General features: G+C 51.6%; 10 protein-coding genes across 10 annotated transcripts; 5 read left to right on the forward strand and 5 right to left on the reverse strand.

The window, feature by feature from the left end:
- Nucleotides 1-2: 2 nt before the first annotated feature.
- CGGC5_v007079 (uncharacterized protein) lies at nucleotides 3-551 on the reverse strand (the record flags this gene model as incomplete). Its single annotated transcript, XM_066151794.1, has 4 exons — nucleotides 3-102; nucleotides 172-368; nucleotides 426-448; nucleotides 536-551. The coding sequence occupies 4 exons, from the start codon at nucleotides 549-551 to the stop codon at nucleotides 3-5; spliced, it is 336 nt and encodes a 111-aa protein (XP_066008589.1).
- A 314-nt stretch (nucleotides 552-865) lies between these two features.
- On the reverse strand, nucleotides 866-2,650 carry CGGC5_v007080 (Lactose permease; the record flags this gene model as incomplete). The annotated part of the gene is made up of 4 exons (XM_032024353.2): nucleotides 866-1,531; nucleotides 1,590-1,933; nucleotides 1,985-2,486; nucleotides 2,582-2,650. 4 exons carry the CDS (start codon nucleotides 2,648-2,650, stop codon nucleotides 866-868), a joined length of 1,581 nt encoding a protein of 526 aa, XP_031878954.1.
- Nucleotides 2,651-3,424: 774 nt separating this feature from the next.
- On the forward strand, nucleotides 3,425-5,135 carry OAF3 (Oleate activated transcription factor 3; the record flags this gene model as incomplete). The annotated part of the gene is made up of 6 exons (XM_066151795.1): nucleotides 3,425-3,720; nucleotides 3,963-4,547; nucleotides 4,605-4,697; nucleotides 4,753-4,845; nucleotides 4,903-5,037; nucleotides 5,099-5,135. The coding sequence occupies 6 exons, from the start codon at nucleotides 3,425-3,427 to the stop codon at nucleotides 5,133-5,135; spliced, it is 1,239 nt and encodes a 412-aa protein (XP_066008754.1).
- Nucleotides 5,136-8,969: 3,834 nt separating this feature from the next.
- On the forward strand, nucleotides 8,970-10,056 carry yanB-0 (Decarboxylase yanB; the record flags this gene model as incomplete). Its single annotated transcript, XM_032024355.1, has 2 exons — nucleotides 8,970-9,120; nucleotides 9,176-10,056. 2 exons carry the CDS (start codon nucleotides 8,970-8,972, stop codon nucleotides 10,054-10,056), a joined length of 1,032 nt encoding a protein of 343 aa, XP_031878901.1.
- A 109-nt stretch (nucleotides 10,057-10,165) lies between these two features.
- On the reverse strand, nucleotides 10,166-11,233 carry CGGC5_v007083 (uncharacterized protein; the record flags this gene model as incomplete). Its single annotated transcript, XM_032024356.1, has 1 exon — nucleotides 10,166-11,233. The coding sequence occupies one exon, from the start codon at nucleotides 11,231-11,233 to the stop codon at nucleotides 10,166-10,168; it is 1,068 nt and encodes a 355-aa protein (XP_031878902.1).
- Nucleotides 11,234-12,685: 1,452 nt separating this feature from the next.
- est-3 (Esterase) lies at nucleotides 12,686-13,699 on the reverse strand (the record flags this gene model as incomplete). The annotated part of the gene is made up of 1 exon (XM_032024359.2): nucleotides 12,686-13,699. The coding sequence occupies one exon, from the start codon at nucleotides 13,697-13,699 to the stop codon at nucleotides 12,686-12,688; it is 1,014 nt and encodes a 337-aa protein (XP_031878947.2).
- A 954-nt stretch (nucleotides 13,700-14,653) lies between these two features.
- Nucleotides 14,654-15,908, forward strand: RED2-4 (Dehydrogenase RED2; the record flags this gene model as incomplete). Its single annotated transcript, XM_032024360.1, has 3 exons — nucleotides 14,654-15,403; nucleotides 15,457-15,687; nucleotides 15,744-15,908. The coding sequence occupies 3 exons, from the start codon at nucleotides 14,654-14,656 to the stop codon at nucleotides 15,906-15,908; spliced, it is 1,146 nt and encodes a 381-aa protein (XP_031878966.1).
- Nucleotides 15,909-16,638: 730 nt separating this feature from the next.
- CGGC5_v007086 (Baeyer-Villiger monooxygenase) lies at nucleotides 16,639-18,730 on the forward strand (the record flags this gene model as incomplete). Its single annotated transcript, XM_032024361.1, has 5 exons — nucleotides 16,639-16,807; nucleotides 16,860-17,882; nucleotides 17,939-18,252; nucleotides 18,307-18,380; nucleotides 18,631-18,730. The coding sequence occupies 5 exons, from the start codon at nucleotides 16,639-16,641 to the stop codon at nucleotides 18,728-18,730; spliced, it is 1,680 nt and encodes a 559-aa protein (XP_031878965.1).
- Nucleotides 18,731-19,196: 466 nt separating this feature from the next.
- Nucleotides 19,197-24,484, forward strand: atnG-9 (ABC transporter atnG; the record flags this gene model as incomplete). The annotated part of the gene is made up of 18 exons (XM_066151796.1): nucleotides 19,197-19,328; nucleotides 19,381-19,915; nucleotides 19,967-20,190; nucleotides 20,244-20,523; nucleotides 20,578-20,778; nucleotides 20,839-20,871; nucleotides 20,919-21,773; nucleotides 21,824-22,066; nucleotides 22,124-22,322; nucleotides 22,378-22,449; nucleotides 22,500-22,550; nucleotides 22,599-22,620; nucleotides 22,699-22,902; nucleotides 22,955-23,262; nucleotides 23,393-23,518; nucleotides 23,572-23,652; nucleotides 23,715-23,895; nucleotides 23,975-24,484. The coding sequence occupies 18 exons, from the start codon at nucleotides 19,197-19,199 to the stop codon at nucleotides 24,482-24,484; spliced, it is 4,257 nt and encodes a 1,418-aa protein (XP_066008753.1).
- A 267-nt stretch (nucleotides 24,485-24,751) lies between these two features.
- Nucleotides 24,752-26,251, reverse strand: CGGC5_v007088 (uncharacterized protein; the record flags this gene model as incomplete). Its single annotated transcript, XM_032024363.1, has 1 exon — nucleotides 24,752-26,251. One exon carries the CDS (start codon nucleotides 26,249-26,251, stop codon nucleotides 24,752-24,754), a length of 1,500 nt encoding a protein of 499 aa, XP_031878986.1.
- Between the last annotated feature and the right edge of the window lie 799 nt (nucleotides 26,252-27,050).

The raw sequence follows: 27,050 nt of genomic DNA on the forward strand, positions 1-27,050 counted from the left end.
GCTTATCTTCTCATGCCCTCCCATTGAACAGCTCCGTCCACCGCGTGTTGCCAAGCGGGCCGTGACTTCACAAATATTTCAGCCTCCGGCGTCAAGTTGGATCTTGTTCCGAGACTGGTCAGCGCCGTGCTTCAATTCGCCTATCCGAACCTGTGTATTACGGATACATACCCACCATCCAGGAGACTCGTCCGGATCAGGAGAAACTGCCCCTGGGCTGATGCGGGGGCTGTCCAGAGTGGGGTCCCGCAGACGCGACAGAACACCTTTTCTTTGGGTGAGCCGCTCGAGGTGTTACTGAGTGTGAAGTGGGAGACGAGGTCGGAACCGGACGTAATAGCTACCGATCCATGGGGAAATTTGGCAATCTGCATTGCTTCAGCTTTCTGTTGGGACTTTAGGGCTGTAGTCGTTACTGCACTTACCACTTGATGTGTGCCTCCCGCGCCTTTGCAGCAGTGGTCACAGAAACATGTGAATACGATGAGAGGGGTTGATGAAATCGACATAAAAATGCCACCACAAAGACACGAACCAGTGAAATATGACATATTCGGTATGCTACCCAAATAAACAAGCAAGGTCAAAGTTTCCAATGGGTGGGATAAGCCTTGATTTAAATATCTTTCTCTGGTTCTTTCCTATTCGCTTAAAACTGGACGTGATGTGGCTTGGAGCTCCAGACCTGATGGTAGCATTTTCTGCATTTTTTTGTGTTGAAATCAGAAGGCACTTAAGTGTCACTACTATTGATCAGGACTTGGAATTTAGTATGCGAACAGGAACTTTGTCAATTAGGACTGGAGGAGCATTGAATAGCCCTTTGGCAGCTCGGGTATGCTCTGAGCGTGCAGCCACCGCAACTCTAGACCTTTCTATCCGCAACGTTTTCAACCTCCACAAAATCGTCCTTCAACTTCTCCTCTCCAGCACCACTGATGCCAAGTGAATGGTTCTTGCCGTCGAAAACCTCGGCAATCTGCTCCAAAGTCCTACCCTTGGTCTCAGGGAAGAGGAACCAGATCAAGACCAGCAGAATTGCTAAGATGCAACAGAAGACAATGTAATACATCCAGCCCAGATTTGCCATACCGATGGGGTTGAGGAACTGTCCGATGATGAGACCAATAAAGGTAGATCCCAGGGAAATCGTCAAGCCCCTTCCGCGAAGCGTGTACGGCATGATCTCGACGGGGTAGGCCATGAGCAACGGCGACCAGGCGATGTCGTAGAAGAAGTAGTAGATGAAAATAAATGCCACCACCGTGTAGCCAGCTTTCTCGTCCTTTGTCCTTGCGAACACGCTGGTGAGGATGGTCCAGATGACGTAGCAGACCAGCATGCCGGCGGTTGAAATCAAGAAGAGCTTCCGCCGGCCAATGCGGTCCACCATCATCGCACCCGCAAACACAGCAGCGATCCAGTTGAAGACCTGAAGGAGGCCGTTGATGAGCGCTTGGTCCTTGGTAGCGGTGATTCCAACAGTGTTCAGCACGAGGGTAAGGTAGTACGAAATGACGCCACTGCCAGACTGTTACGAGTTAGCTACCGTTCCCGGGGCATGGATTTGTAAGACATTAAAGACATACCCATTGAGCACCAATACCAACGATAACTGCAATCAGAGTTCGCCGACGGTTGGGCCCAGTCTTGAGAAGGTCGAGGTAGGAAGACTCCTTGGATGCCTCCATCTCGATACGGAGGTTCTCCTCAATCTCCTTGATTTCATAGTCGACAAGAAGCGCGGATGAGTCGCCACCGGCGTGGTAGCGGGTGATGACTTCGCGGGCAACATCGGTCTTGCCATTGGCAACCAGCCATCTCGGTGACTCGGGGACGAAGTAGAAGAATACACACTGAATTGCGGGGAGAGCACCCTGCAAGATAGATGGGATTCTCCAACTCCAAGTCGAGGGCAAGCGGAAGGTTCCATCTGCGCAAGGTTAATCAACGAAGAGTATGGTTCAGGAGTTGAGAGGCTCACAGGTGGCCCATGCGGCGAGAATCGCCCCAAAGAAGAAGAATGTGTTGTAAAGCGCACTGATCTTGCCTCGTTGAGTCGGGTAGGCAAGCTCGGTGACAAGAATAGGCGCGGGCTGCGCGATGAATGCAGTCGCGGCACCGAGGAGCCAACGAGACACGATGAACATGGGCAAGCTGACACTGGCACCCTGAAGGGCGGCGCCCAGAAGGAGGAGGAAAAACCCAATCCACATCGGTGTCTTTCTACCATATTTGTCTGCCAGCCATGTAACAGGAACCAGACCCATGATCTTGCCGATGGGGTACACGGCGTTCATCGTGCCGAGGATCGGTGCGCTTGGATGACCAAAGTAGCCGCGCCATTGCTCAATCGTCTGCAGCCCGTTCATCATGGCACCGTCGAAGCCCACCGAGGCGGACGAGAACATCGGAACCAGAAGGGTCAGGTTGAGCAGAAGCAAGTGCTTGGTGCGGTACCATGGTGCAGGGTTTTCGGGCAGGACCTTGAGCTGATGTTAGAGTTCGTCATGACAGAGAGTTGAGGCATGTCATCAGGTGGAGTTTCGGGTGATGGGCGCAACGGCGAGTAAGAACGTACTGCTGTCAGGTCAGAGCCGACGGCCTGTTCGGCCGTCTTCTTTGTAGTCTTTGACTTGAGGAAACCCATCTTGAATGTGGTCGGGCTACACTGGGATTGTAATGGAACTCCGTTGCAATCGACTTTTGGATCAGTGAAGTCGCCGAGCCAGGGACCACTCCGAGGCTCATCAGAGGTTGGAGAAGGGAGACGCGAGATATATGCAGAATCACTCAAGTCATGATTATGACTGGGGAACGGAACAGGGTCCGCTACATCCACCGCCCTTGTCTACCCCAGCTGTCCCCCAAACCATCTGCAATTTTCCCCACGGGAGGTGGATTCTTCCCCAACTTGGCGCGTTGGCTAGCTTGGTTTAGTGGCTAGCCCACGATCCCGGGAATACGGGTTCTTTGACGGAACTCGGGAGTCGGATGACAGGTGGGCTGGGATGAACTCCAAGGAGGCTAGGACTTAAGTCATTTGTTAACGCCGCACGAATTCTGGATTCTCGGTGAGAGATGGTGAAGCATCAGAGTCAGGTGACCTTCACCGACGGGTAGCCGCCCCGAGCAGACACGTTTTCCGGAATGTTCCCCGGGGACGGTCCCCGAGCAGACTTTCGCGTGCGGTCAGACTCTATGACATCGACACTAGCGAGTCACGGCAGAGATTCTCGAACCCAAAAAGCTCCCCGAAGCCTCTGCGCAGCCGGTTCTGAAACGGTTCTGCGGGGGAGTCGGGGGATCAGTGCTGCATGATAATTAAACTCGAGATCCCCATCCCCCTCAACTTCCGTCGCTCCTCTCCCCGACACGAGATGCTTCCGAAAGACGAGGTTCCAACCGGCCATCTATCGTCGTAATGGACCCACCGCCGAAGAGGATGAGAATGGATGCCGGTCGGGGTCTCCCCGACATGGGACATATGTCCGGCGGCGGCTCTCCCCCCGTCCCTCGTCCTGGCGTCGATCAGGCGCACGCCGAGCAAGCTGATCCCAGGATCCCGAAGCAGAGAACGTGGTCGCGCGCGTCATCAGCCTGCCAGACTTGTCGCGGACGCAAGACAAAGTGCGATAACGAGCGCCCTATATGCGGCTACTGTAGGAGGGTCGGCGCAACATGCACTTATATCGAGGACTCGGCCCCGGCCATGTCGTTGTAAGTTGACCCTACACTAGCATGGCCTACAAACTCTGTCCAGCGCCATTGTGCCATATTTGGCATCGCGCAGACGACATATATCAGTGTGGTACTAATGGGTCGCGGCTGGTCACCAGATGCCAAGGCGTTGGGCCACGGCTACTTGGGGCAATAGAGAACCTAACCAACCTGATCCAACGGAACGAGGAGAACTTTCGTGCCATTCCTCAGCTGAGTCGAGACTTGTCTCGTGACTCTAGCGACTACCCAGACAGCCCAACAGCGCCCACCGGACGGCAGGACAATCTCAACCTATTCACGGGCCAAGACGGCAACGGCCATGATGGAACTAAGAAAGCGGGTCACCCTTCGCTTTCGGAAACCGCTGGCCTCGACTCGGTGTTAGAGTGGCCGATATTTCCCAAACCGGTGCCTTTCGCGATAGACCCCTTCAGCCATGCTTCTCCACGTGGGGAGGTGTTCTCCCCGAGATCCCCACCGGCGATGGAGTTCTACGAGCTTTCTAGACTCGTGGACCTGTTTCTGGCTAATGTTCATCCCATGAATCCCGTCATCGACGTGTCTATGCTTCGCCAGATGTTGAAGCAAGTCGCCGAGAACGGGCCTGACTGGTCAGCTGCTACGTGCTTAGTCGCGCTTACATGCGCCCTGGGAGCTATATCCCAACGGCCGGGACAGAGGACACCGAGCGGGACACCACGTGGCTACTCGGTTGAGCCCAACCGTCATCTCGCCTCGCGGTACTGGTCTGTTGCGGAGAAACGTCTTGGCTTTTCCATGGGCCAGCCCGGATGGGAGTCAGTACAGTGCCTGTGTCTTGCAGGGTAAGCGGCCCCTCCCGTATGGTTGACAAATCGAATAAACAGGGCTGACCGATTCAGCATATGGCACATGTACAACATGGATCCCTTACAAGCGTGGAAATGCTTCAGTATGGCGAGCAACACATGGTACACCACCTCGCTCACCAGCAAGTAAGACTACGATCCCTTCAGTATGGAGTCGCACGAGACTGACTTAAGTGCTCAGATTGACCTTGCCTGGAAAGGCAGAGACCCCCGAGTACCCTCAGTCTCTCTCACTAGAACAGATACTGTACTTCACATGCTATAAGTCGGAATCGTGAGTTCTTGGTCCCCGTACCTCTGTCATGTTCTCAGCCAGCTAAACCGGTTACAGAGAACTTGCTTTTGAGCTGTCTCTGCCGGGCTCGATTCTTGCCGGCATAGATTATCCCTACAACTTTCCCGCTCCACCAACACTGGGGGTGATGAATCTAGACAACAAGGCACTGATGATGGAGCAAAGATCCTGGTACTTCTATCTCGCGGAGATTGCCGCGAGACAGCTGATGAATCGCATTGTGCAAGCCCAGCGACGTTCACCTCCACACCCCACAGAGCATGGTATAGATCGGATGCTTGAAGTGTTTGAGGTATTCGATGCCCAGTTGACGGATTGGTATGAGTCTTTGCCACCACCGATCTCATTCCAAATACCCAACGGTGAGATTGCACCACTAGCGGATGATCTATGTCAAATGCTCCGCGGACGCTATCTCACGATGCGAGAGCTGCTTTGCCGGCCGTTTGTAAGGCTAGCTTCGACGATTTCGATTGGCATCACAGTGTCGGAGCACATGGTCACCAGGGTAGCTGAAATCGCTTCAAGGGGTCTCCAATATTGTTTATTCAGGATCCAAGCCACGTCTTCCACTCCTCATCATGGCCTGTGGCTGCAGCTCAGGGGGTTTGTCACTTGTTCTTTGATTTTAACCGCGGCAGAGCGGGCACAATCCATCCCTTCTTTAAACATGCCTACAAGGGTCGTGTATCCTCAGAATTGGAAGAGAACCATCCTAGCACAGAAGGAGATCCTATCAAATTGCTGGGAATACGAGGAGGGAGGAATAAATGACTGCGCCAGGGTATTGGATTGGGCACTTGCCAAGTTTTCAATGTAGCATATTGTATAAACAGGTCTATTCTACAAAGCAATGTATTTATGTGAATGTGCATGGCAGGACCATGTTGCGATGTTGCAGCTACTGCAGGGCATCAGATTCTTCTCACATGACAGGCGTTCCACGTTGCCTTGTGTTCAATATTAGGTTAACGAACTAGACTCACACAGGCCGATGAATGTCATTTTACTAGGCGCCACTGCTGGATCTGAGCGACGCTAGTCGAAAGGTTTTCGGGGACGCGAAGTTGTCGATCTTTAACGTTGAACCGGAATCCTTTGCCGTCGGGGAGTCGGCCTGACCGAGTCCCAACGGCCACTCACGAGGCCCCTTTGCCGACATTAGCGCGACCGTTGAACTTTTGGCTGGCAGATTTTCTACGATCAGACCGGGCTTGGCCGTCCGGGGTTAGCAGATACGACCAGCGCGATTACCGCGAGCGGACCCGAGACCCGAGATGCAAGACCTTAGGTGCGTGGCATGTTCGCAAGGTTTTCCCACGTCTGCGGCCATGCAGTCGGGGCAAATGTCCGACGTTCTCGTTTGTTTCCGGCTGGGGTTCTGCCAAGCGATCGGCCCGTCTCCCCGAGTGATCCGTCGGCTTAGCTCCCCGTCTGCAAGCTCCGGGGAACGATTAGGTGCGCCGTTAACTCAGGATCTAAAGCTTTTGATCGCCTACACGGAGACCTACAAGAACCATTGATGTTTTCTTCAATAAAAAGTAAGGTTAAGACGGGAGTTCCGAAACTCAGACGGGTCCCCCCACGGACCAACTGACGTGTGTCATTGGCTTCCCCCCTCGCCGTTGAATTGCGGCGCACGGGCGGCACAAAGGTTGGGATTAAGAGATGGTCGAACTATTCTGGAACCTATCTCACTGGTTGTCTGCTCGGTTTTGTAAACAAGAGAGTAATCTGGCCTGTGTGGAGAACTTCTTTCAAGATGCATCATGACAACACAAGTCGCCCTGCACAGTCATTACTATGAACATCCTAATGGCTTTCTGTACTCAAAACCTGAAGACAGTGAAAAGTCGAATTTCGGTGCGTCATTCTTAAACTGAGGACAGTTGAGAGTAGAGCGTGTTGCCTTTCATTGCGCAAACACCGATCGATAGCAGGTGTTTGCCAAGTCCCACTCCGTCAGCTTTGTACATGTAGCGCAGGCATTGTCCATCCGTATTGGCATCTTACAACTTCTTCTGCCACTGTCTTCTACGCAGTCGTGATCCATAGAGAGAGACTTGCGCAAGTAGTCTGATGAATTGTTCTCGGCCTGCTTCGTAACTACCAAAAATACATATTGTCCCCAAGACAAACCAGCTTCAGCTTGGAAGGCTGACAACCACGGTATAGCTGGACTCGTGAGGTCTAAACGGATACATATATGGGGATCGGATGTGGCACTGATAATATTCTCCCATGACAATAGCTTTCCTTCCACATCCATCGTGGCCCTGCTCCCTGGTCCATGGGCTGTGTGCAACTCAGCCTCCACGCCTACACATGAGTCTAGACCTCTCCGTGCTGCAGCTGTTTTAAACAGTCGGCTTAACTCCATCCTATATCGACGTGCTGCCATTCAGCATCAAGAAGGCTATTGCTGGTAAATACCCATGCATCTTGTTTGTGCAAACAGCTGAGCTCTTCTCGACACAAATGTGAAGACCAGTAGTCCAGTCGTAGGCTACATTTAGCACGTAGATTCCCGCCTCCACGCTGGCATAGACAGGCTCTTCAGATATTATTCTCAATGATCTCCCACTGTCAGTCCATACCGTGTCACCTCTGCTTCCAGCAACCATCATGACTGGTAATTTGCACAGCAACGAGCCTCTGGGTGATAGGTGGCCTTTGGCGACCGGCTTCATGTGCCATGAAGAGCCGTAAGAGTTGCAACTGTCACCCGCCTGGGACGTTATTCGGTGCTTTGTTTCGATCCCATGCACCGATGCGCGCTCCGGCGTGACGTACATCATATTTTTGCCCAGGCTTTTTGAATAAGCGTCCTGCCCCTTCGCGGAATGCCGTGACATTGTGTATCGCTGCCTCATTCTGAGGCCCCTACACGCCATCTTCGCAACTCCACCAACCACACTCAGTCTCCCCATCCCTCAGCCGAGTCTCTCTCCCTCCCTTTGCGAATCTACATTCCACCTTTTCCAAGGGAGAGCTACGTGTTCGTTGCATCATGTAACGCCCCCGATGTGCTGAAGTCGGGTCGACGCTCGTGGCAATCACCGCGTACGTGCCGTTCTCCTCCTCCCTTTCAGTTTCTCCTTCCATGTCCTGATTGCCTAGACCGGTAATAGAAAGCCGGCAAGCCATTTGTGGATAACGTCGCGTGGTGAGATTTATGGCCTCTAGGTACGTACATCTGTCGCGTCTCCGGCCTCTGACACACCTTTTGATGGTATTTCGGGTGAGATGCTGCGATTCGATGGTGGACTTTGCGTGGCTAACAATGCAGAGAATAGAATGGGGGCCAGAGACATCGCAGTAAGCAAAGGACAAAAAGGACGAACCGAAGCGAGATCAGGAAACAGGCTCAGGTGTGGGAGTAAAAGAAATAGATGATGACATCGGCAGACCCAAAGAGGAGTAGGAGCAATGTGCACATCTCTTTCGCGACCAATTGGGAGAAGTAGCTTAGTGGTCAATTTCCCCCCGGTGGTTGTGTCTTTTAACTTTAGAAGAAGAATGCCAAGTTGTGTAAGGATGGACACGATGTTTTCTTGACATGTCCAAGATCCGGTTGCTCATCGCGTCTAAAAAGCCTCTACGTGAGACAAAGGTAACTTACCTTCGAGAAGTTATCGCACGCAACGAGGAGGGGTACGTCCGGCGTACATATTCGTCCGCTGCCAACGGACAGTTGAGCCCAGCCCCTGTTCATGGTTCCTCTCTAACGGTTGGCACCGAGTATCAGCTCCTGGATGTGGTAGTCCGTATCCGAGTGGGGCCAAAGCCGTATGTGTATCTTCGACACCAAAATCATCTCTCTGATCGGAGTTCGGCACGGAGTAGCCTTTGACTGCTACGACGAAAACGGTTGGCTCAGCCGATTGACAACGCGAAGGTAGTCTTTGAGGCTGTGATGACTTCATCCTTACATCAGCTGTCGCGGTAACACGGAGCTTGCAGACACCGACGCCGGCCCCGTCTCTCCGACCTCCGATATCGTGAGAAACAAAGGTCTCTTCATATATCATCGACATATGATGAGATCTCATTAGGGGATGCCAGCCTAAGGACATAACAATCAAGTTTGAGTCCTCGGAACCATGGGCAGAATCGATACTCACATTCACGCTCTTCCCCCCGCGTACGTTGCTGCGGTTGAAGCGGCCGGGGGTGATCCATCAGGCTTCCCCTCGCCAGATTGGTCCTTGGAAGCCACCTTCAGCTCGATGAACTCAATCAGCACATCCATCGGTAATTAAGCCATCCTGAACTTACCTGGATTCACATATTGAGATGTTTTCCATAGCGATATTGTCAGTGTCGGCGCCGGGACCCTCCATCGCTGGCGCAGGTGCCGCGGGCCGCAAGCTGGCTCGAGATCTGAACCAGCATCTCGGCAACCTTACTACGAACCCAAAGTCCGAGCAAAGACTTGGGTTCTTCGGGGCGCTTCCAGATTGGCAGGATGTCGAAGGCACTCTCGCTGAGCTCGACTTTCTTTTCGGGGAACAGAAGCTGTGTTTTGGCGTTACCGTCTTCACGTCTTACGGTAACAGACTGCTCGGCCACCCTTCCTTCAAGCCGATCTGGCAGAAGCTTCAGACCTATAAGGTTCTAGTGTTCACGCACCCAACTTCCGTCGATGTGACACCCAAGTTCATCGCGGACAACCTCCCACAACCCATCGTTGAGTATCCCATGGCAACCACCCGCATGGCGGTAGACCTGGTGTTGACTGGAACACTGCGTACCTGTCCCGACGTCGACGTCATTTTGTCCCATGCTGGAGGCACTCTGCCCTTCCTTGCGAATAGGGTTATGGGCTCCTTGAGGATACCCTCAGTCGAAGAGATGGTTTCGACCGACTTCGACAAGGCCGAAGCTGACTTTGCTCGCTTCTACTACGATACGGCCTTGAGTACTAGTCCAGTCCAGCTACTTGGCTTGCTTGAATCTGCAGACCCATCGCACGTTCTATTTGGATCCGACTTTCCTTACTGCCCCCAGCCGGTAGTCGAGATGCAAACTCAGCTCTATGACAACTTCGTTGATACCAACCCTCGAGGGGCGGAAATCAATCCTGAAATTCTTCGACAAAACTCGAAAGCTCTTCTGACCAAGCACCAGCAAAATTGCAACATAAACTGGGACTTCGATGCTAGCACTGGGAGGGAGACAAAGATTTGAGGTCGTTTAAGTAGATTGAGCAACTCATTGAATAGTTTATGGATAATCGCTTGCGTTATGATATGCGTCTGTTGAATGGTTCCGTCTTTGGCATCCTGCTCTTCCAAGTCTACTCAGCATCAACCCACTCAAAGGGCAACTCGCCCTGTTGGAGCCTGTCAAATCTCTCCCGCTCCTCGGGCGACATGTCGGCGCGCAAAGCAGCCGCCTCAGCGCTCAGATCGTCCACCTCCACATCAGCCATGGCATCTTCCAGCCCGGAAGCTCCCTCCTCGTGCTCCACTTCATCGTCGCTATCATCCATTTCGAAGTCATCGTCATCCGCGTCGTCAGCGTCTTCCGCATCACCAACGGTTTGCGCGATGCGCCTTCGCTCCTCCTCCTGGACCCGACGGCGGTAGGCCTGCAGCGCGACAATGCACTCATCGTGACGGAAGTCGTGGCTCGGCCACCCGTGCGCGAGGTAGATCTCCCGGGGCTCGGCAAGATTGTCCTTCGGACCGAGAACCTCGGCGTCCAGCTCCTCTGTCGGCGGGAGCGGGATCAGGTTCTGGCCCAGCTCTGGAACTAGCTGGGCGAAGTAATCAGCCACAGAGTACGACTGAACGGTCCGCCACGGCTTGTTGCGCGGGACCTTGCCGACCTCATAGATCTTCTCTCTGAACGGGGAGAAGATTCCTCGACTGCAGTCCACGATCCACCAGTACGGAACTGAGGTAGTCGATCCCCAGCGCTCACCGTGAGTGAGCGCGACGACATCCGGAGGCAGGTCCATCGGCCCAGCTGGGGTCGAGCTCATCGGCAGAGCAGCGAGCTCCAGAAGGCCCGCGTCGCCGCGGTCAGACCACTGGCTGAAGTCACCCATGTGACGGAGGTAGCGCACGGCTTTGGAGTGTGGTGCGACGTTCCAAGGACCTGGACGCGGTCCATCGTGCATCGGTCTCGGGTAGGGGAGATGGCGCAGCAAGTCGATGACAGTCTCGGAGCGTCTCAAGGCGCGAAGGGCGCCGACGTCGAGCTCGGCATCGGTCCAGCCGCCTGGAGGAGGGAAGTCAATGTATGAGGCTGGGATGTATGCCGAGAGGGTGAGGATGCGGTAATATTCCGTGAGCCCCGCGACCACATCGTCACGATTGTATGTGCAGTTGAGAGGGTGATGGTTTGTTGGGAGGACCATGGTGTTGTTGGCTAATTGACTTAAATCGATGATAGAGGCAGATGAAGCGAACGCCTTGGACTGCAGAAATGAATGTGACACAGTTGAAGGAGTGAGAGTAAAACCATCTATCACTGTTTTGGCGGCGATCGTGAAAAGATGCACTGTTTGCTGCCTGTCTAAACTTCACGCGACGCGTTTGCTGTGTGTGTTGTACACCCCGCTCTGGACCACGGTCTAGCAGGCCTGGCTTGGCGAAACTATTGGTGAATGGTGGTCTATTTTCAGAGGGTGGCGCGGGAACATGCAGATATCTTTTCCCTCAACCACTCAACCAACCGGCGGCTCATCCAGCTGAATGACAAGGGTTTGATAGGCTGGTTTGACAGGGGCCTTTCGGACATGAGGCGCAATCGATCTCACCTCATATGGGAATGTTCACTTAAATCTCACATCATGTGTCGTTGAAAGTAGTATAAAGACGCTCCAGATGATTTCTATCTTTTTTTCGATGAAAATACCCTGGTATCCAAGCAAACAAGGCCCATTTGCACTTTGAATCCCTTCAAAAAAGACGGCCCCACCCGGCGACCCACCTCTTTGAACCCCGGCATGGCGACAGAAGCAAAGACCCTCTGCTACGTTCCCGCAGCTCGAAAAAGACGCGGCGGGAAAACCACGGAACAGCAGTATTTCTCTCATCTGTTTCAACATCTTTTGATGACTGGTGTAGAGCATCCTGGGGACGAAGATGTTCATGAAGAATTATATGAGATGGATCCTGTGGCGTATGAGATCAACTGCTGGATCAACCGTTCGCTCGAACCTGTCGATGGTATGTATCCGAATGCCAGGTTTCCACATGGGTAAAAGGCTCTCATATTTTGTAGACATTTCGCCATTCCTTGCTGTGTTTGCAGATCGTCATGAGGTTGATTCATTAGAAAGGGCTCTGGAGCAGCCGCATGTGAAATCACCAAATTATACCAGCAGTATGCGCAAGACACTAGCACTTTTGTTGTTGCGAGACCGTTATGCAAAGGTGTTGAAGTGGTTGTTGAGTGAAGTTATTTCATGTTACGAATCTACTTTTGAAGACGAAGCAATTCGCGTGAAGAAGGACAAGGATCCCGAAACGTGGAAAGTTCTCAAGGAGAGCAACTATGTGCCAACGCTGGAGTGGAGAAAGACGGGTGGCCTGTTGAAGAGAAGTGAACTACTCACTTGAAAGATCGCTGATTTCAATGGATAAGTGAATAGGACGAGGATAGCTGAGACGATAAAGATATCTGAACGGTGGGGCTGTTTATATCCAGCTTGGACCTACTCATATTCATCTTCGCCTCTTCAGTAAGAATGAGTGACCATGGAATAGACATGTGCTTTTATCATTCTGCAGTCTGACTTCTTGTTCGCTGAAAGCAAAAAACGTGCCTTCGAATCGTGCAGTGCATCCCCATCTTGGTGGTCAGCCTAACTAAGTTGTGCAGCAGCCCAATTTCTCATTCTCTTGGTCGCATCCCCAACGCGCCTAATGTTTCCTTCCAGTAAGATGAAATCATGCCCCTCATGCTCTGATAACTCGACAAGTAGATCTAAATCATTCTTACAGCAGCTGACGTACTCCGAAAACGACCGAATATCATCCCTGAATGCCTCCTGCTGACCTCCAGTAATGTACAGACTCTTCGTCGCGTTGGAGATATCATTCACCCATCCGAGATCTCCATCCATGGGCATAGCCAAGGCCAGATCGCTTTCGTCGGACTTGCTCTTGACAGGGAAACGGGGATGAAGCAGCTCGGCCGTGGCGCCGTGCATGCATGTCGTAGTGAGCATATCCACAAAGTTGTTCTCTTGAAAGGAACGCGTTGTAGTCTTGCTTGTTAGCCACGGTGAAACGAGAAACACGCCGGCGAGGCGTCCACTGAGGCTGACTGGTGCGATATCCAGCTGTGCTGGGAGACAAAGGTGGCGGACGACCAAGAGAGCCAAGTTGCCTCCCGCCGAGTCACCACCAATGATGAGATTGTCTGGCCTGACGCCGGATTGAAGCAGGTGATTGAGAGCAGCGATACCCTGACGGAGCTGTGTGGGGTACCGCGCTTCGGGTACGAGAGTGTACTGCAGGATAGCCACTGCCACTTCCGTCTTCTCACCTGGGCCGCCGGCAATGTATGCCTCCCAGCACCACTCGACGTGGCCGGGCAGTAGCGGTACGACGTAGCCGCCCCCGTGGAAGAAGAGCACGAATTTCTTGGCTTTCTTGCGGTTGCCGAGCCACATGATTGAGCCGTCATTCGCCGGAAGCATCTCGACATCTCGCTTCAGCTTTTCAGCAAGCTGTGGATTAGCAAGGCGCTTCTTCTCGATCCAAGTCTCGTACGTCTTGAGAGTAGGCGGCTGCAAGAACTGGATCTCCCGGGCTTTCATAGACCCAAGTACGAAGCGGTAGAATGCGCAGAAGGCGAACAGGCGGAGGGACATGCCTCTCGCGATTGCCAACGGTAGCCCATAGCAAAAATTCCAAACCAGCTGGAATGGGGCTACGAGTCCAGACTGTCAACTCAAGTTCGTCGTAAATTCATCAAGAAAGCATACCTCGGAACAGAAGCCGCAAGAGCAGATCTCGTTTTTCACCAAGCGATAGGTGGGGCCTAGACGATCGTGCAGACATCTTCAATGACAGGTTCGCGAATACGCGTCAATGAGCTGCAATTGGAAGTGGTGATTTGGGTTCGTCTCGTGTCAAACAGAAGCTTCGCCTACCCAAGCCAGTGGGAGGGAAATGTGGGCAAATAGGCAGCAGAGAGCAAGCTAACAGTACGGTACAGAATTTCGGGCGACCTTCTTGCGTCTGCTGTGCAATCAAATAAAGCGATTTGATCTCAGGAAACAGAAGAGGTGTCGCCCAAAATGTCACTGACATGTCCGTCCGCAGAGGCACGGGCTTAGGGGAAAATGTGTCAAACCCAACTACCGACCGTCCTGACCGAGGCATAAACCAGGGACGAGAGCTGCATCAGGAAACCCTCGCACTCGTTTACCGTCGCATACTATCGTAGATCTGCGTGGCATCTGAGCAATCGCATCGCCCCGTTTGGGTTAGAGCGCTGTCTCCAGCCGCGCACAACGCTGAATGGTCCCCTCATTTGATGTGCAGCGAACCAATGCACGGATGCTGCAACTTCATGCTCTGGCACATCCTCGGTGAGAGATTGGCTAGTTCGATCTCATGGCGCGGTTTGGGGACCTCGGCTCAGCTTCCCGGAATATGGTTTGCAGGGGTTGGAGTTGCTTCTGCTCCGGGTTGAAACGTGATCGTTTCGACTACAAGATTGGAGAAGTAGCCCTCGATGCTACTAGACCATCAATGAGAACAACGAAAATCATCCGACTATTTTCAGTTTCTGTGTACTGATTCAATTGTGAACTACGACAATGGCTTTCTCACGAGAAGGTTTTACGGTCGATGTCATTGCCCAGTGGGTGAGAAAATCTGTACTCAACCCGTTTCTATCAATACCAATTGCCGCCGGGCTAGCAGTGGCCGCAGCGAAAGGTCACGGAGCAATTGGGATTTCCGGAGTTAAACCCGAAAATGTTCGCAGACTAGCCTACATCGCTGCGCTCGCTAGTCTTGTTCTCTCGACGACGGAATATCTCAACAAATGGTCAGCAAACAACTGGGTGACAGACAACAAGTGGGACTGGGATCGAGAAATCATTGTCGTCACCGGCGGCAGCAGCGGCATTGGCGCAAGCATCATCAAGCACATCTTTGCCAGAAACCCAAAAGCGACAATTGTTGTGGTAGATTTGGCCCCGTTATCATGGGAACCACCCAAGGGTTCCAAGCTTCACTACTTCAAGTGTGACCTGACCGATACAGCGGCACTGAAGACGCTTTGCACACTCATTCGGACCCAGGTCGGGGATCCTACGGTTCTCATCAACAATGCTGGTATCGCGCGGGGAGCAACAATCATGGAAGGCTCATATGCTGATATTGAGCTTACGGTGAAGACAAATCTCATCGCACCCTTCCTGCTAACGAAGGAGTTTCTGCCGTATATGGTTCGCAGGAACCATGGACATATCGTCAACATTGGTTCGATGAGTTCGGTGGTTCCCCCAGTCAGGATCGCAGATTATTCTGCAACCAAAGCAGGACTGACTGCTATGCATGAGGTGAGACTGCAACAGATTGCCTCTTGAGTTGGGTGCACTACTAACAGACTTAGTCTTTACAACTGGAGCTGAAGTACATTCACAAAGCACTGAAAGTTCGACAAACGCTTGGAGTCTTCGGCTTCATTAGGACGCCTCTTGTTCCGTTCAACCCCGGACAGCCACATTTCGTTATGCCACTGCTTCATGTCGATACTGTTGGTGAGGCAATTGTGAATGGGCTTTACAGCGGATACGGCGGGACCATTTACCTTCCTAGAATCATGTCTTTGGTGACTGCACTCGTAAGTTGTAAAATTATCCCATGAACAGTTAGCATGAGGCTGACAAAATCAAACAGAGGGCAGGGCCAGAATGGATATGGCGCCTAGCGCGAGAGACAACCGCCAGTGCGAAGGATATCCCTTACACCCCCCGCCAGAAGATTGATGACTTGACGGGCACGTTTGACTTGGAAGAGGCTAGCAAGGCAAAGACCAACGGGATCAAGAATGAGGAGCTTTAATCATCGAAGCGTTTCATCAATGTAAATAAGTATATTTTGTTCACAAATGCCACGCCTCGCGTGATCTCTGCCCAATTCATCGATGTCAATCGTGACATACTCGCCGCCACGCTGCCAAGTCTTCAGCGTCAATCATCCAGCTCGGCTATTGAGCCGAGGTGATGTAAAGCGGACGACAGGGGCCAAATCGAGATGAACTAACCGGGGTCTTCGACTCACCGTTCCTCCGACCCTCCGGTCCTCCAACGGTTACGTTCTTCCATTGAGGCTAATGCAAGATGTCTTCAGTCGTCGCCATTGACCAATGGAGTGGTATTCATTTCATTGCACTAGCAGACCCAGCGACGGTTTCCCCTCACCTTCCTGGTCAGAGCTCCCCCGCTCATCGGCTCAGTTGTGCGAGCTGTTCCGCCACGCGATGAACACTGGCCGTTTCACAAGCCCGCGAATAGTTCAGACTTTCAGCGGAAGATCGCACGGATGTGCTGGTTATTGTCGGACGAAGATGCGCGAAACGTGGCACGAGCCGAGGTATGGGCGCTTCAGGCTCAGGTAACCAAATCAACTACGACATAACTTGTAGTCCCCGCACCGAGCAGGGTTCTGCTACGCAAGCTGGTAGACTTCTGAAACTGACTTTTTGACCTTACCCATTCTGTCTCTCTGGGTGCGAGCTAGATCATCGCCGGTATCCCACAGTGCTTGCAGATGCCAAAGGACAACCGAAATCATGTCGAAGACTGAGGTTCCCAGTTATAGTCAGTTTGCGTGCGTCGGCACTGGGTTTGCGGGTATTGGGCTTGGAGCGACGTTGAAAAGATGGTATGATATCGGCGACATCCAGTTCTTTGAACGGAACAGCAAGCTAGGTGGAACGTGGTTTGTGAACCAGTATCCAGGTATGAAAAACAACTAAGACATGTCCGGCGAGGCTCCTGACATTGATTCCAGGATGCGCTTGCGATATCCCAAGTGCGCTCTACAGCTTCTCATTTGAAGCCAACCCCAACTGGAGTCGGGTCATGCCGCCGCAGGAGGAATTATGGCGATATCTGGACCGTGTTGCGAGGAAGTACAACCTCATCAGTAAAATGAAGTTTGGTGTTGACGTCGAGAGATGCGAGTGGTCCGAAGTACGCCAGCGCTGGAGAATGACCATTCGGCGGTACAGCGATGACAGCATATTCAGTCATGAGTGTCAATTCCTGTACACGGCCATAGGGCAGCTCATGCAGCCAAACCCAATCGATGTCCCGGGAGCCGAGAACTTCAAAGGTGCCATCTTTCATTCCTCTCGATGGGATACGAGTGTGGACATTGAGGGCAAGAAGGTGGTCGTTTTCGGCAATGGCTGCACTGCAACACAGCTGATACCAGCGGTCGTGGATAAGGTGAAGCACCTCACGCAGGTGATCCGGACGAAGCACTGGATCATGGAATCAGTCGACTCTGCCAACACGACGTTCATGAAGAAGGTGTTCGGCAGCGTTCCCGGAACCATGACGATCCAGCGGCTTCTCATGTTTGTCTGGGCAGAAGACTCATTTCGTGGGTTCTACATGACTGATGCCGGGACGCGCTACCGCAAAAGAGTGCAGGCGCGGGTTGAGAAGTACATGAGAGCGACATCACCGGAGAAATACCACGACAAGATCATTCCCGATTTTGAGCTTGGCTGCAAACGACGCGTTTTTGACTCCGGATACCTCGAGAGCTTGCACTCGGAGAACATGACTCTGATGGACGATCCGATCCTTGAGATCGTACCAGAAGGAATCAGGACCAAGGACGGCATTATTGAAGCAGATGTAATAGTCATGTGCAACGGCTTTGTGACGAACAATGCGGTTGGAGGGTTGAAGGTGATTGGGCGAGGCGGCGAGACGATCGATCAACACTGGGAGAGCTTTGGCGGCGCAGAGGCGTACAACTGCACCATTCTAAACAACTTTCCCAACCTTTTTGTGCTACTAGGTAAGTCTCTTGGCGCGCCCTACACGTTTCATTATTTGCTGAGTGCGGTTTACCAGGCCCTAACTCCCTCACTGGGCACACTTCTGCAATCATCGCCGCTGAGAATTCTATCAACTTTTCATTGCGTATCATCAAGCCATTGCTAGATGGCAAAGGCACCATTGTAGAAGTCAAGAGGAATGCAGAAGAAGAATATGTCGAGCAGATGCAAAGAGACATGCAAGATAGAGTGTGGTACACCGGGTGCAATAGCTGGTACCTGAGAGGCTCGAAGGAGGGGAAGAAGTGGAATGGGTCAACATACCCTTACTCACAAGTCTACTTCTTGTATCGTTGCTTGTTCCCTAAGTTTGGCGACTTGCAAATAAGTGTAAGTCTCCGGTTTTGCGCGTCACCAAAGGACATGGAACATTGACACATCTAGGGGCCTACCCATCCCGGACGAAGAAGAAGCACGTGGCGGAAGCCAGCAATGATAGCTTTAACGGGATACTTATTGTCAATTTTCCTGGGCATCAGTCGGAATCCCCTCGCTCGAAACCGATATTGGCAGCAACTTCGGACAATCATGCAGTTGTTGCGACTCATGTTGATCATGAAATTGAGGAGCGCATGGAGGAAAGTACTGTGCTGTGAAGAAGTGGTTAGGTTAAAATCTAGACGGATTAAATAACTTGGCAAAGAGTTGACAGAAGTATCTCGAAGTAAGCCTTTATGGCGGAAACATGTTTTTGATACCGGGGAAAAGATTTGACCCCACATTTTCGGATGATGCCATCGCGGGTAAGCTCAGGGGCGCCAACCCAGGCGTGAGCACCATGGCGTCAGCAGCAAAGCTTCATCGTTGATCTAGCGATAAGCTGGGGTGCATCTCCAGGCTTATCTCGCGCCATGTCCTCAATCTTTTGCATCAACATGCCGTCTTTTCCTGGTACCTGCAGCTAGCCAGGGCGCTGTAATCCAATCAGGAAGGTGTCTGAATCCCTGAAAATCCGTGTTGGCCGTCGCTGCGCCGCTCGTATTCAGCTATCCCACATTCCACCCCTGCAGCTTGCTTTGGAGCCAGCGAGTTCATTGGTGGTTCGCCCCTGGATGTTTCGGAAGCGATGTCGGTATCGCCCAAAGGGACTTTGGTTCTTTGAATGTCAACACCGCTGCGCCTACTACACCAATGCTTGAAATGCTGAGGCTCGGATGGTTTCCACCTCGCCGATTTCGATTGTCGTTGAGAACCCTTCATAAACAAATCTACACGTCGCAATTGCTTTCCTCACCTGCTTTGCTTCAATCCCTCTGGGCCTACCTGAGCCCATCATGGATCACAACTCTCAGGCCATCTCCGCAGCAGCGTCGACTGTGTTCTTGCTGTTATCACCATTTCGGCTATGGAAACTGCGCCAAGAATCGATCAAAGTTGTGCCAGGCCATCGGGGATATGTGACACTTGTGGGTTTGAGCCTATGTTGGGATCGAGCGTATGGAGACTTACCCCAAGCAGATAATTGCAGTCTTGCTGGCCCTGGTGCAGATTTTCCTTGGCGGTACACGAGTCTCGCTGGTAACTGAATTCGACATCGGTCAGTTTGCCGCGATTACCTCGTTTTTGGCATGCATACTACTTTGCCCTCTGCTTTTCTTGGAGCACTCTCGCTCGGTCAGACCATCTGATCTGTCAATCATCTATCTGCTCGTATCCTTGGCATGTGACGCTACCGAACTTTGGTTGGCCTTTGCAAGCGGCGAACTAAACAACACCGATGCTCTCTATATGGGCATAGCCAACCTGACACTGAAATTTGTGCTCATTTTCGCTGGAAGCCGAGGCAAGGCAGCGATCCTGCGCAACACTGGCGAACAATCATGTCCTGAAGAAGTAGGTGGCGTGCTGAGCAGAACCTTCTTCTGGTGGATCAACCCGATTCTCGCCCGTGGAAACAAGTTCGTCCTCTCCGGAGACAGTCTTCCTTCGTTGCATACGGAGCTTTCATCAGAGGTGCTTAGACGTCGGACCCTGAGATGTTGGGATCAGCGAGGTTAGTCAGGGCCCTAGGGATCCAGATTTGGCATCACTGACTCATCTGAAGTCAAGCCAGAGACCAAGATCACCTTACCTCGCGTCTTACTTAGCAGCCTCCGGTCGCACTTCCTGGCCCCGATTATCCCCCGACTTTCACTCATCATCTTCCGCTATGCCCAACCAGTCTTGATCAGTGCGGTAATCCGATATCTGAACTCGTCATCTGTCGAGTCTTCGCAAACTGGCTATCAATTGATATTCATGGCTTCAATTATTTACATCGGCCTGGCTGTGAGTTTCCTGCCCTTTGGTGGGACTGAACGAAGGCTCATGTTCCATGACAGGTTTCCAGCGCTCTTTACTTTAATAGTTTGAACCGACTTCAGGTCATGATCCGAGGAGCGTTGGTTGGTCTCATCAACAGCAAGTCATTGACCCAGCAATCAGTAGGCTACGATGATGCCAGGGCCATCACGTTGATGAGCACCGACGCAGAAAATGTTGGGCAAAGCGCACGACAGTTTCACGAAACTTGGGCGCAGATTATTGAGGTTTTGATCGGTACAGTGATGTTGGCCCGACAGGTTGGTTGGGCTTGTGTGGTACCCTTTGTCATGATCTTCTGTGGGTTTTCAGCTCCTATGTCTGGCTTCGGTGAACGACTAATGTCCTCCTAAGTCTGCTCCCGCATGAGTAAATATCTTGCTCAGAACCTTCAAAGCAAGCAGAAAAACTGGAACGAAGCTACGCAAAAGCGCCTTGCCATGACAACTTCGATGCTGTCCTCGATGAAGGGGTTGAAGATGCTAGGGGTGACTAACTATGCCGCTGGGCTAGTCCAACATCTCAGAAAACAGGAGTTACACATGGCCAGCCGTGGTATGTTTTTCGTCACACTATACATAGACGGCCATTGACCCATACTTACGTGGAGTGCAGTCCGATGGATGATGGTGGCTTACAACGCTAGCGGTATGTCGTCCAACACACTGAGAAGGTCGAATTGCTTACTTTACCAGCCAATGCTTTGGGTCTCTTCGCTCCCATAATTACCCTAATGGTCTTCGTCATTGTTGCTAGTATTAACAATAAGGGCCAGTACCTTGATACTGAAACCGCCTTTACCACAACAGCCCTTCTTGGATTGGTGACGCACCCGGCAAACATGATCATGACGATTATTCCACAGGCTGTGGGGTCGCTCGCTGGCTTCCAGAGGATACAAGACTATCTACTGCAGCCTCCTCGAAGTGACAGCAGAGTCTTGTTGAGAGAGTCTGACGACGCAACGACCGAAGCTGCGCCAGCAATTGTTATCGAGCGCGTGGTTATTCAGCCCAATGCCTCAAAGGCTCCGATTGTCAGCAACGTCGACGTCGAAGTTGCCCGTGGCTCATTAGTCATGTGCTCTGGTCCTGTGGGATGCGGGAAGTCGGCGCTGGCCAAGGCTCTGATAGGCGAGCTCCCAATCAGCAGCGGAACAATCTCATTGTCTTCCAAGCGCATTGGATACTGTGCACAGTCACCTTGGCTGCCAGGAGGCACATTGAAGGAGGCCATTTGTGGGTTTCTGCCGGAGGACCAAAGCTGGTACGAAGAGGTGATCCAACTCTGCTGCTTGAAGGAAGACCTCGAAGCCCTCTCTACTGGAGACCAAACCATGATCGGAAGTCGCGGTTTGAATTTATCTGGGGGACAAAGACAACGCGTGGCTCTTGCGCGTGCTCTGTACGCGCGTTGCGACATCATGCTTCTGGATGACAGCTTCAGCGCACTGGACGGTAAGACGGAACGTCAAATCGTCGACAACCTCATCGGCTCAGAGGGATACTTCAAAAAGGCAGGGGTTACCGCCTTTATCATTACAAACTCGAGTAAGTCGAGCTCACCGTGAAAAGCTCTGAGGATCTTCTGACAGTCGTAGCTTCGTACTTTAAGTTGGCTGACCAACTGCTGATCCTCGGCAATGGTTCCGTGACCTACAAAGGCACCTGGGATGATTTAGCTCAAAAGCCCGGAGAGATTCTCAAGTTCAATGATGACGAAAGCCATGATCAACACTCGATGCAAGAGGTCAAGATGGACAAGACCGTATTGAAACAGAAGCTGAAAGTAGAAGAAGGCATCTCTGACTTGAGCCGAGCGGCCGGTGACTTTTCGCTTTATGGTATGGTCCCTCGCCATTTTGGCAGTGCTTATTATCTAACGTTCCATCTCTTTGTAGGCTATTACATTACAGCGGTAAAGCTTCGAAACTTTCTACTTCTGTTGCTGTGCACAGCTGGAAATGCTTTTTTTGCGACGTTTCCGCAGTACTGGCTGCAGAAATGGACTTCAGCACCTAATTCGGAGACCTGGTTCTACGCCGGAGGTTATGTCTTGTGCTCATTTCTCGCATGGTGTTCCACCAACGGTTCCATGTCGTGAGTTACAAGTCACATTGCTAGACATTCTTGAAGCGTGCTGATCCCGGAATAGTTCCACATGGCTCTTGATAGCTCCATACTCCGGCATGGAGCTCCACCGGCGACTTCTGGGAACCGTGATTGAGTTCGTCTCCTTCATTATGACGGCTTCGATACTTGACTGACAAGGCATAGTGCACCGTTGTCCATCTTCTCAAACACTGACATAGGTGTTACTCTCAACCGGTGAGTAGGCACTTAAGGCGAATCGGGTCCTCTGCTAAGTCATCACAGCTTCAGCCAAGATATCCAGTTGGTGGATCGGCAGCTGCCACCCGCTATCCTTTCTTTGACAGTCCGCAAGTAGCAGCCTTGGAAAGTCTTACTCTCGCAGCCGCTAACAAGTTCACTAGAGATCTTCAAGCTGATAGTGCAAACGGCTCTGCTATTCACCGCGCAGAAGATGATGACACTGACATTCCCACTTGTTGTGGTGGCCATTTACATCGTGCAGCGGGTCTACTTGCGTACATCGAGACAGTTGCGACTACTCGATCTTGAGTCACAATCAGCTGTATACTCAAGTTTTCTCGAGTCGGTAAGTCATCTCTCCACGACGCTTCTGAAATTTCTGTCTGACGTCAACCTAGCTGGACGGTCTTGCAACGATTCGAGCGTTCGGTTGGGTGAAACAAGTAGAAAACGCAAACATCCGATCGCTCGATAAGTCGCAACAGCCTGCTTACATATTGTTCTGTCTTCAACGTTGGTTATGCATTGTACTTGATCTGATTGTGGCTGCAATCGCTACAAGTCTCATCGCCTTCGCTGTTTTGATGAAGGGTACAACGACGGCAGGACAAATTGGCATGGCGCTAAACTTAGTGCTTGTCGTGAATTCGACACTGCTGAGTTTTGTGTCGGCTTTCACAAATCTAGAGGTATCTCTTGGTGCGATGTAAGCTGTTTTTTAAATTTCTCTCCTCGTCTCAGCTTCTTCCGCCCGCTACCGATTTGGTCTTGAGACGCGACCAAACCAATCCATAGGTAAGGTTAGTAATCTGATCGTTTCACTGACGAGACGACAGCTCTCGCCTAAAGAACCTCGAAGAACAGACGCCAAAAGAAGATAAACCAGGCGAGGACTATGTTCCCGAGCTGTCGTGGCCTTCAGCTGGAGTAGTCGAGATCAACGACGTGACAGTGGCTTACAAGTACGATCGAAGGCACTTCAACGTTTCGTTCTCAAACTGACGGTATTCTCCAGTTCTGAGGCCGTTGTTCTACAAAATGTCACCGTCAAAGTTTCTGGTGGCCAGCAACTTGTCATCAGCGGTCGCACGGGAAGGTATGTCAGCCTGAAAATAAGAGTGGAGCAGAATGGCTAAGGTAACTTCAATACAAACATAGCGGAAAGAGCACTTTGTTGCTGGCACTTCTCCGCCTGCTGGATGTCAGTTCTGGAAGTATTAAAGTGGACGGAGTCGACCTAAGCTTAGTCCCACGTTCATTGATTCGAGAAGACTGCTTCATCACTGTCTGCCAGGACCCTTTCATTCTAGACCAAACCAGCCTTCGCTTCAATCTCAACGTAAGCAGCTCCAACCTAACTCCGCAAGACGTTCCGCATATTTGCGCGATGCATGTGTACTGACACCCCTCGCTTCCAGCCCATATCCATGGTGGGATGGCGCGGCCTCGCCGATGTCCTTATCATCGATGTACTCCAGCGGACTGGTTTATGGTCTCACTTCAAATCGAGCGAGTCTGAGATTACTCCCTCGGAGGCCAAGGACATCCTAGATACCTCTATGTCATCTCTACCTCAAATGTCCACCGGTCAAACACAGCTATTTTCACTTTCAAGAGCAATCCTCCAAAAGTCGATTGACGCTGCTGAGGCCTCTGTGTTGAGTGGACAGCTTCTCGGAAAAAAGATTCTTCTCCTTGATGAGGCTACAGCTTCGCTGGATCCCGACACCGAGACTGCCATGAGCCGCATCATTCACGAAGAGTTTACCGCAAAGGGACACACGGTCATTGTCATCTCGCACAGACTTGGCGGCTTAGCCGAGAATATGCGGGAGGGCCAGGACGCGGTTGCCTTATTGTTAAACGGGAGGATCGACAAGATTGGGAGTGTGCATGAAGTGCTGGGTACTGCGGCCCTGGGAACTTGAAGGCATCATAATTCAAGGACTCAAAGCGTCTAGATCGTGAAGGAATTCCAGAGGGCGATTTAAAAACAATTGCTTGTTTTCGAGTCATGTACAAAAGGGCCCGAGGGCTGTAATGAGGGTTTTCATCGTCGTGGCGGTGTCGACCGGGTATGATCTTTTGTAAGTCGCATTATTAGAAATGGATTTAACCAACACAACAAATACGCAAGATATTTCGTCAAACCCAAGGTATCATTCAATTAGCGAATATAGTAACTGTCTCTGACCTCAAGAAATATGCTTAGCGTCATGCACACCTATTGTAGCTTCTAGATCGTTGTGCTTTCTTCCCCCTTCCTTATTGTATGTTCGAATGCTCCAGCTTCTACGACCCGGACTTTCCAAATCTGGCAATACGCTCATGCTGTTGGTACTCTGTGTGTTGTACTGACTTGATCCCACATCGGCCTCGTCTTCTTCTTCCTCGTCGCTGTCTGTGTCTTCGTTCTCGATAGTGGTCCTATTGCGCCTGAACAAACCCTTGAACTCGCCATATGGCTTCCTCAAGTCGACCTCTTTGATCACCCAAAGCATCGCTCCTGTGAAAACAAATGCCCCGGCTGCGGTGGCCAACATGTAATACAGGGTGGTGGTTTCTGGCGCTTGGTCCATGCTGAAAATGCTGGCGGCGAAGCCCAGCGGAACGAAGATTGTGGTGATGACGGTGAACAACTTGATGTTCTCGTCCTGAGTTTGATTCAGTTCGCTTCGCATAAACTCCAAGTCGCCACGCATCAAGTCCAGCTCCATCTCGATAAGATTTGTAATTTTGTCTTGATTTCTCCGCAAAGTCTGAATGCTGTCATCATTCGATGCTAGCAATTTCAAAATGATGACTCGGTATCGACTTTCGTCGTTGAATGTCCATCGAGGTCTCTCTAATTCGCGACCCTTTTCTCGATCGCACCAACGATCGATGTTCGCAAGGGCCTCCGCATAGTGCCTTCCCATCCTTCGAATGGCTTTCTGAAACTCCCGGAACTCCTTGATTGTGTCGAGCAGGTCTTTGTAATGCGGCCGAGTGGCCTTGGTCCCCTTAGTCGGGCTCAACGTCTTTTGCAGGCGCTTCCTCGTCCCCATCAAGACAGATGTTGCCCATTCGAGTATTCCTCTCGTACTCTCGTTCATCATCTGCATGATCCGTTCGAACAATATGAGCTCCAGAATTCTTCTCTGCTGCCAAGAGTTCTTCTCCACCTCAGTGATTCTGCCACCCTCGAACTGCCTTTCCAGCAAAGCCTGCACTTCTCTCTGCACTTCCTCTTGTACTCCTTCCTTCCAAGGATAGTCGTCTGCCCGCGATGGGTTGGCTTCCAAGAAATTGCATGTCCAGTACCGATCAAAGAAGTCGCCCTTCAATCGAAATCCTGCGGCAAACTTGCGGAGGTATCTTGGTGCCTCAACCCCACTCAATGTTGTGAAGTGGAAAGTTTCGGCCTCCAACGTGTCGTCTGAAGGGGGAGCACCAGGTCGGTCGTCGTGCAGCAGGGTGTAAAATGACAAATGAAGCTCTGTTGTCCAAGTGTTCAACAAGGCTGCGGTGTCCTCGGCGAAGAAATTATCGTAAGAATTATGCCTTTGGAAAAATGATCTCATCTCCTGCTCTTCCCGGTCCTCTCTCGATACTACCGGAATGGTTGCCATACAAACCTCATTCTCGGAAGGGGTTGATGCAAAAAAGGCCCAAAATCTCTTCTTCGCATCCTCGGCGGTTCTGCCTGCGTCCATTACGTTTTGAATTTCCGTAGCGTTTTGCAAGACTCGCATTGGAATTTTGTTTTTTGACATTTTTGTTTTCACGGGCCGTGACTTGGGAATGTCAACGACAGCCCCAGTGAAGGTGAGATATATCAGGTCCACAGGGATGGCCATTAGGTTACCAAGCTTTTGTTGAGCTTTCTGAATGGCAGCAGCAGAAATGAAAAACGTCGGCGGATTGTAAAGCCACTCATCTTGAAGCTCCCTTATGTTGCTATGAGACAACATGTTGTTAAGAGGGATGTGAGATGCCTTTTGAGATTGGTATCGATCGCGATGTACACCGTCCCATAGATGTGACTGTGCGATAGATTGCATGGCCAGTGGTGCCACATAGTCAGGCTGAAGCGGTCTATCCCAATGGTTGTCCCCAAGCTTCTTTCGCTTTCTACTGGGAGCATGTCCGAAATTTGGCGTGTGGGAATACTTCCACTAAAGGTACGGTATCTCGAACGTTGTTCCCCAGAACTTGCCTCGCAAAAGCTCGTTTTCGTAACAACTGACAGGCCGGGATCTTTCATCAAGTACCCCTGGAAATATTCCATTGTCCGAAGAGAGTTCTAGCAGGGCAAAGACAACTGCATCCGGATTTGACGTCCCCATCGTCGTATTGAAGGGTCTGAAATGCCCCATGACCACAGGCAGGGCCAATCTCCGAGGGTCAGTGCGATTGATTGTATTATGGGTGTAGTGATGAATCTGGTATTGTATCGTTCTCTCCCAAATATCCAGTCTCTTACGCAGTCCATTGGGACCATCTAATCGTGTC

This window comes from Colletotrichum fructicola (genome assembly GCF_000319635.2).
Source record: "Colletotrichum fructicola Nara gc5 chromosome Unknown KSG_Nara_v1_contig04, whole genome shotgun sequence".
In the NCBI taxonomy this organism is placed as follows: Eukaryota; Fungi; Ascomycota; class Sordariomycetes; order Glomerellales; family Glomerellaceae; genus Colletotrichum; species Colletotrichum fructicola.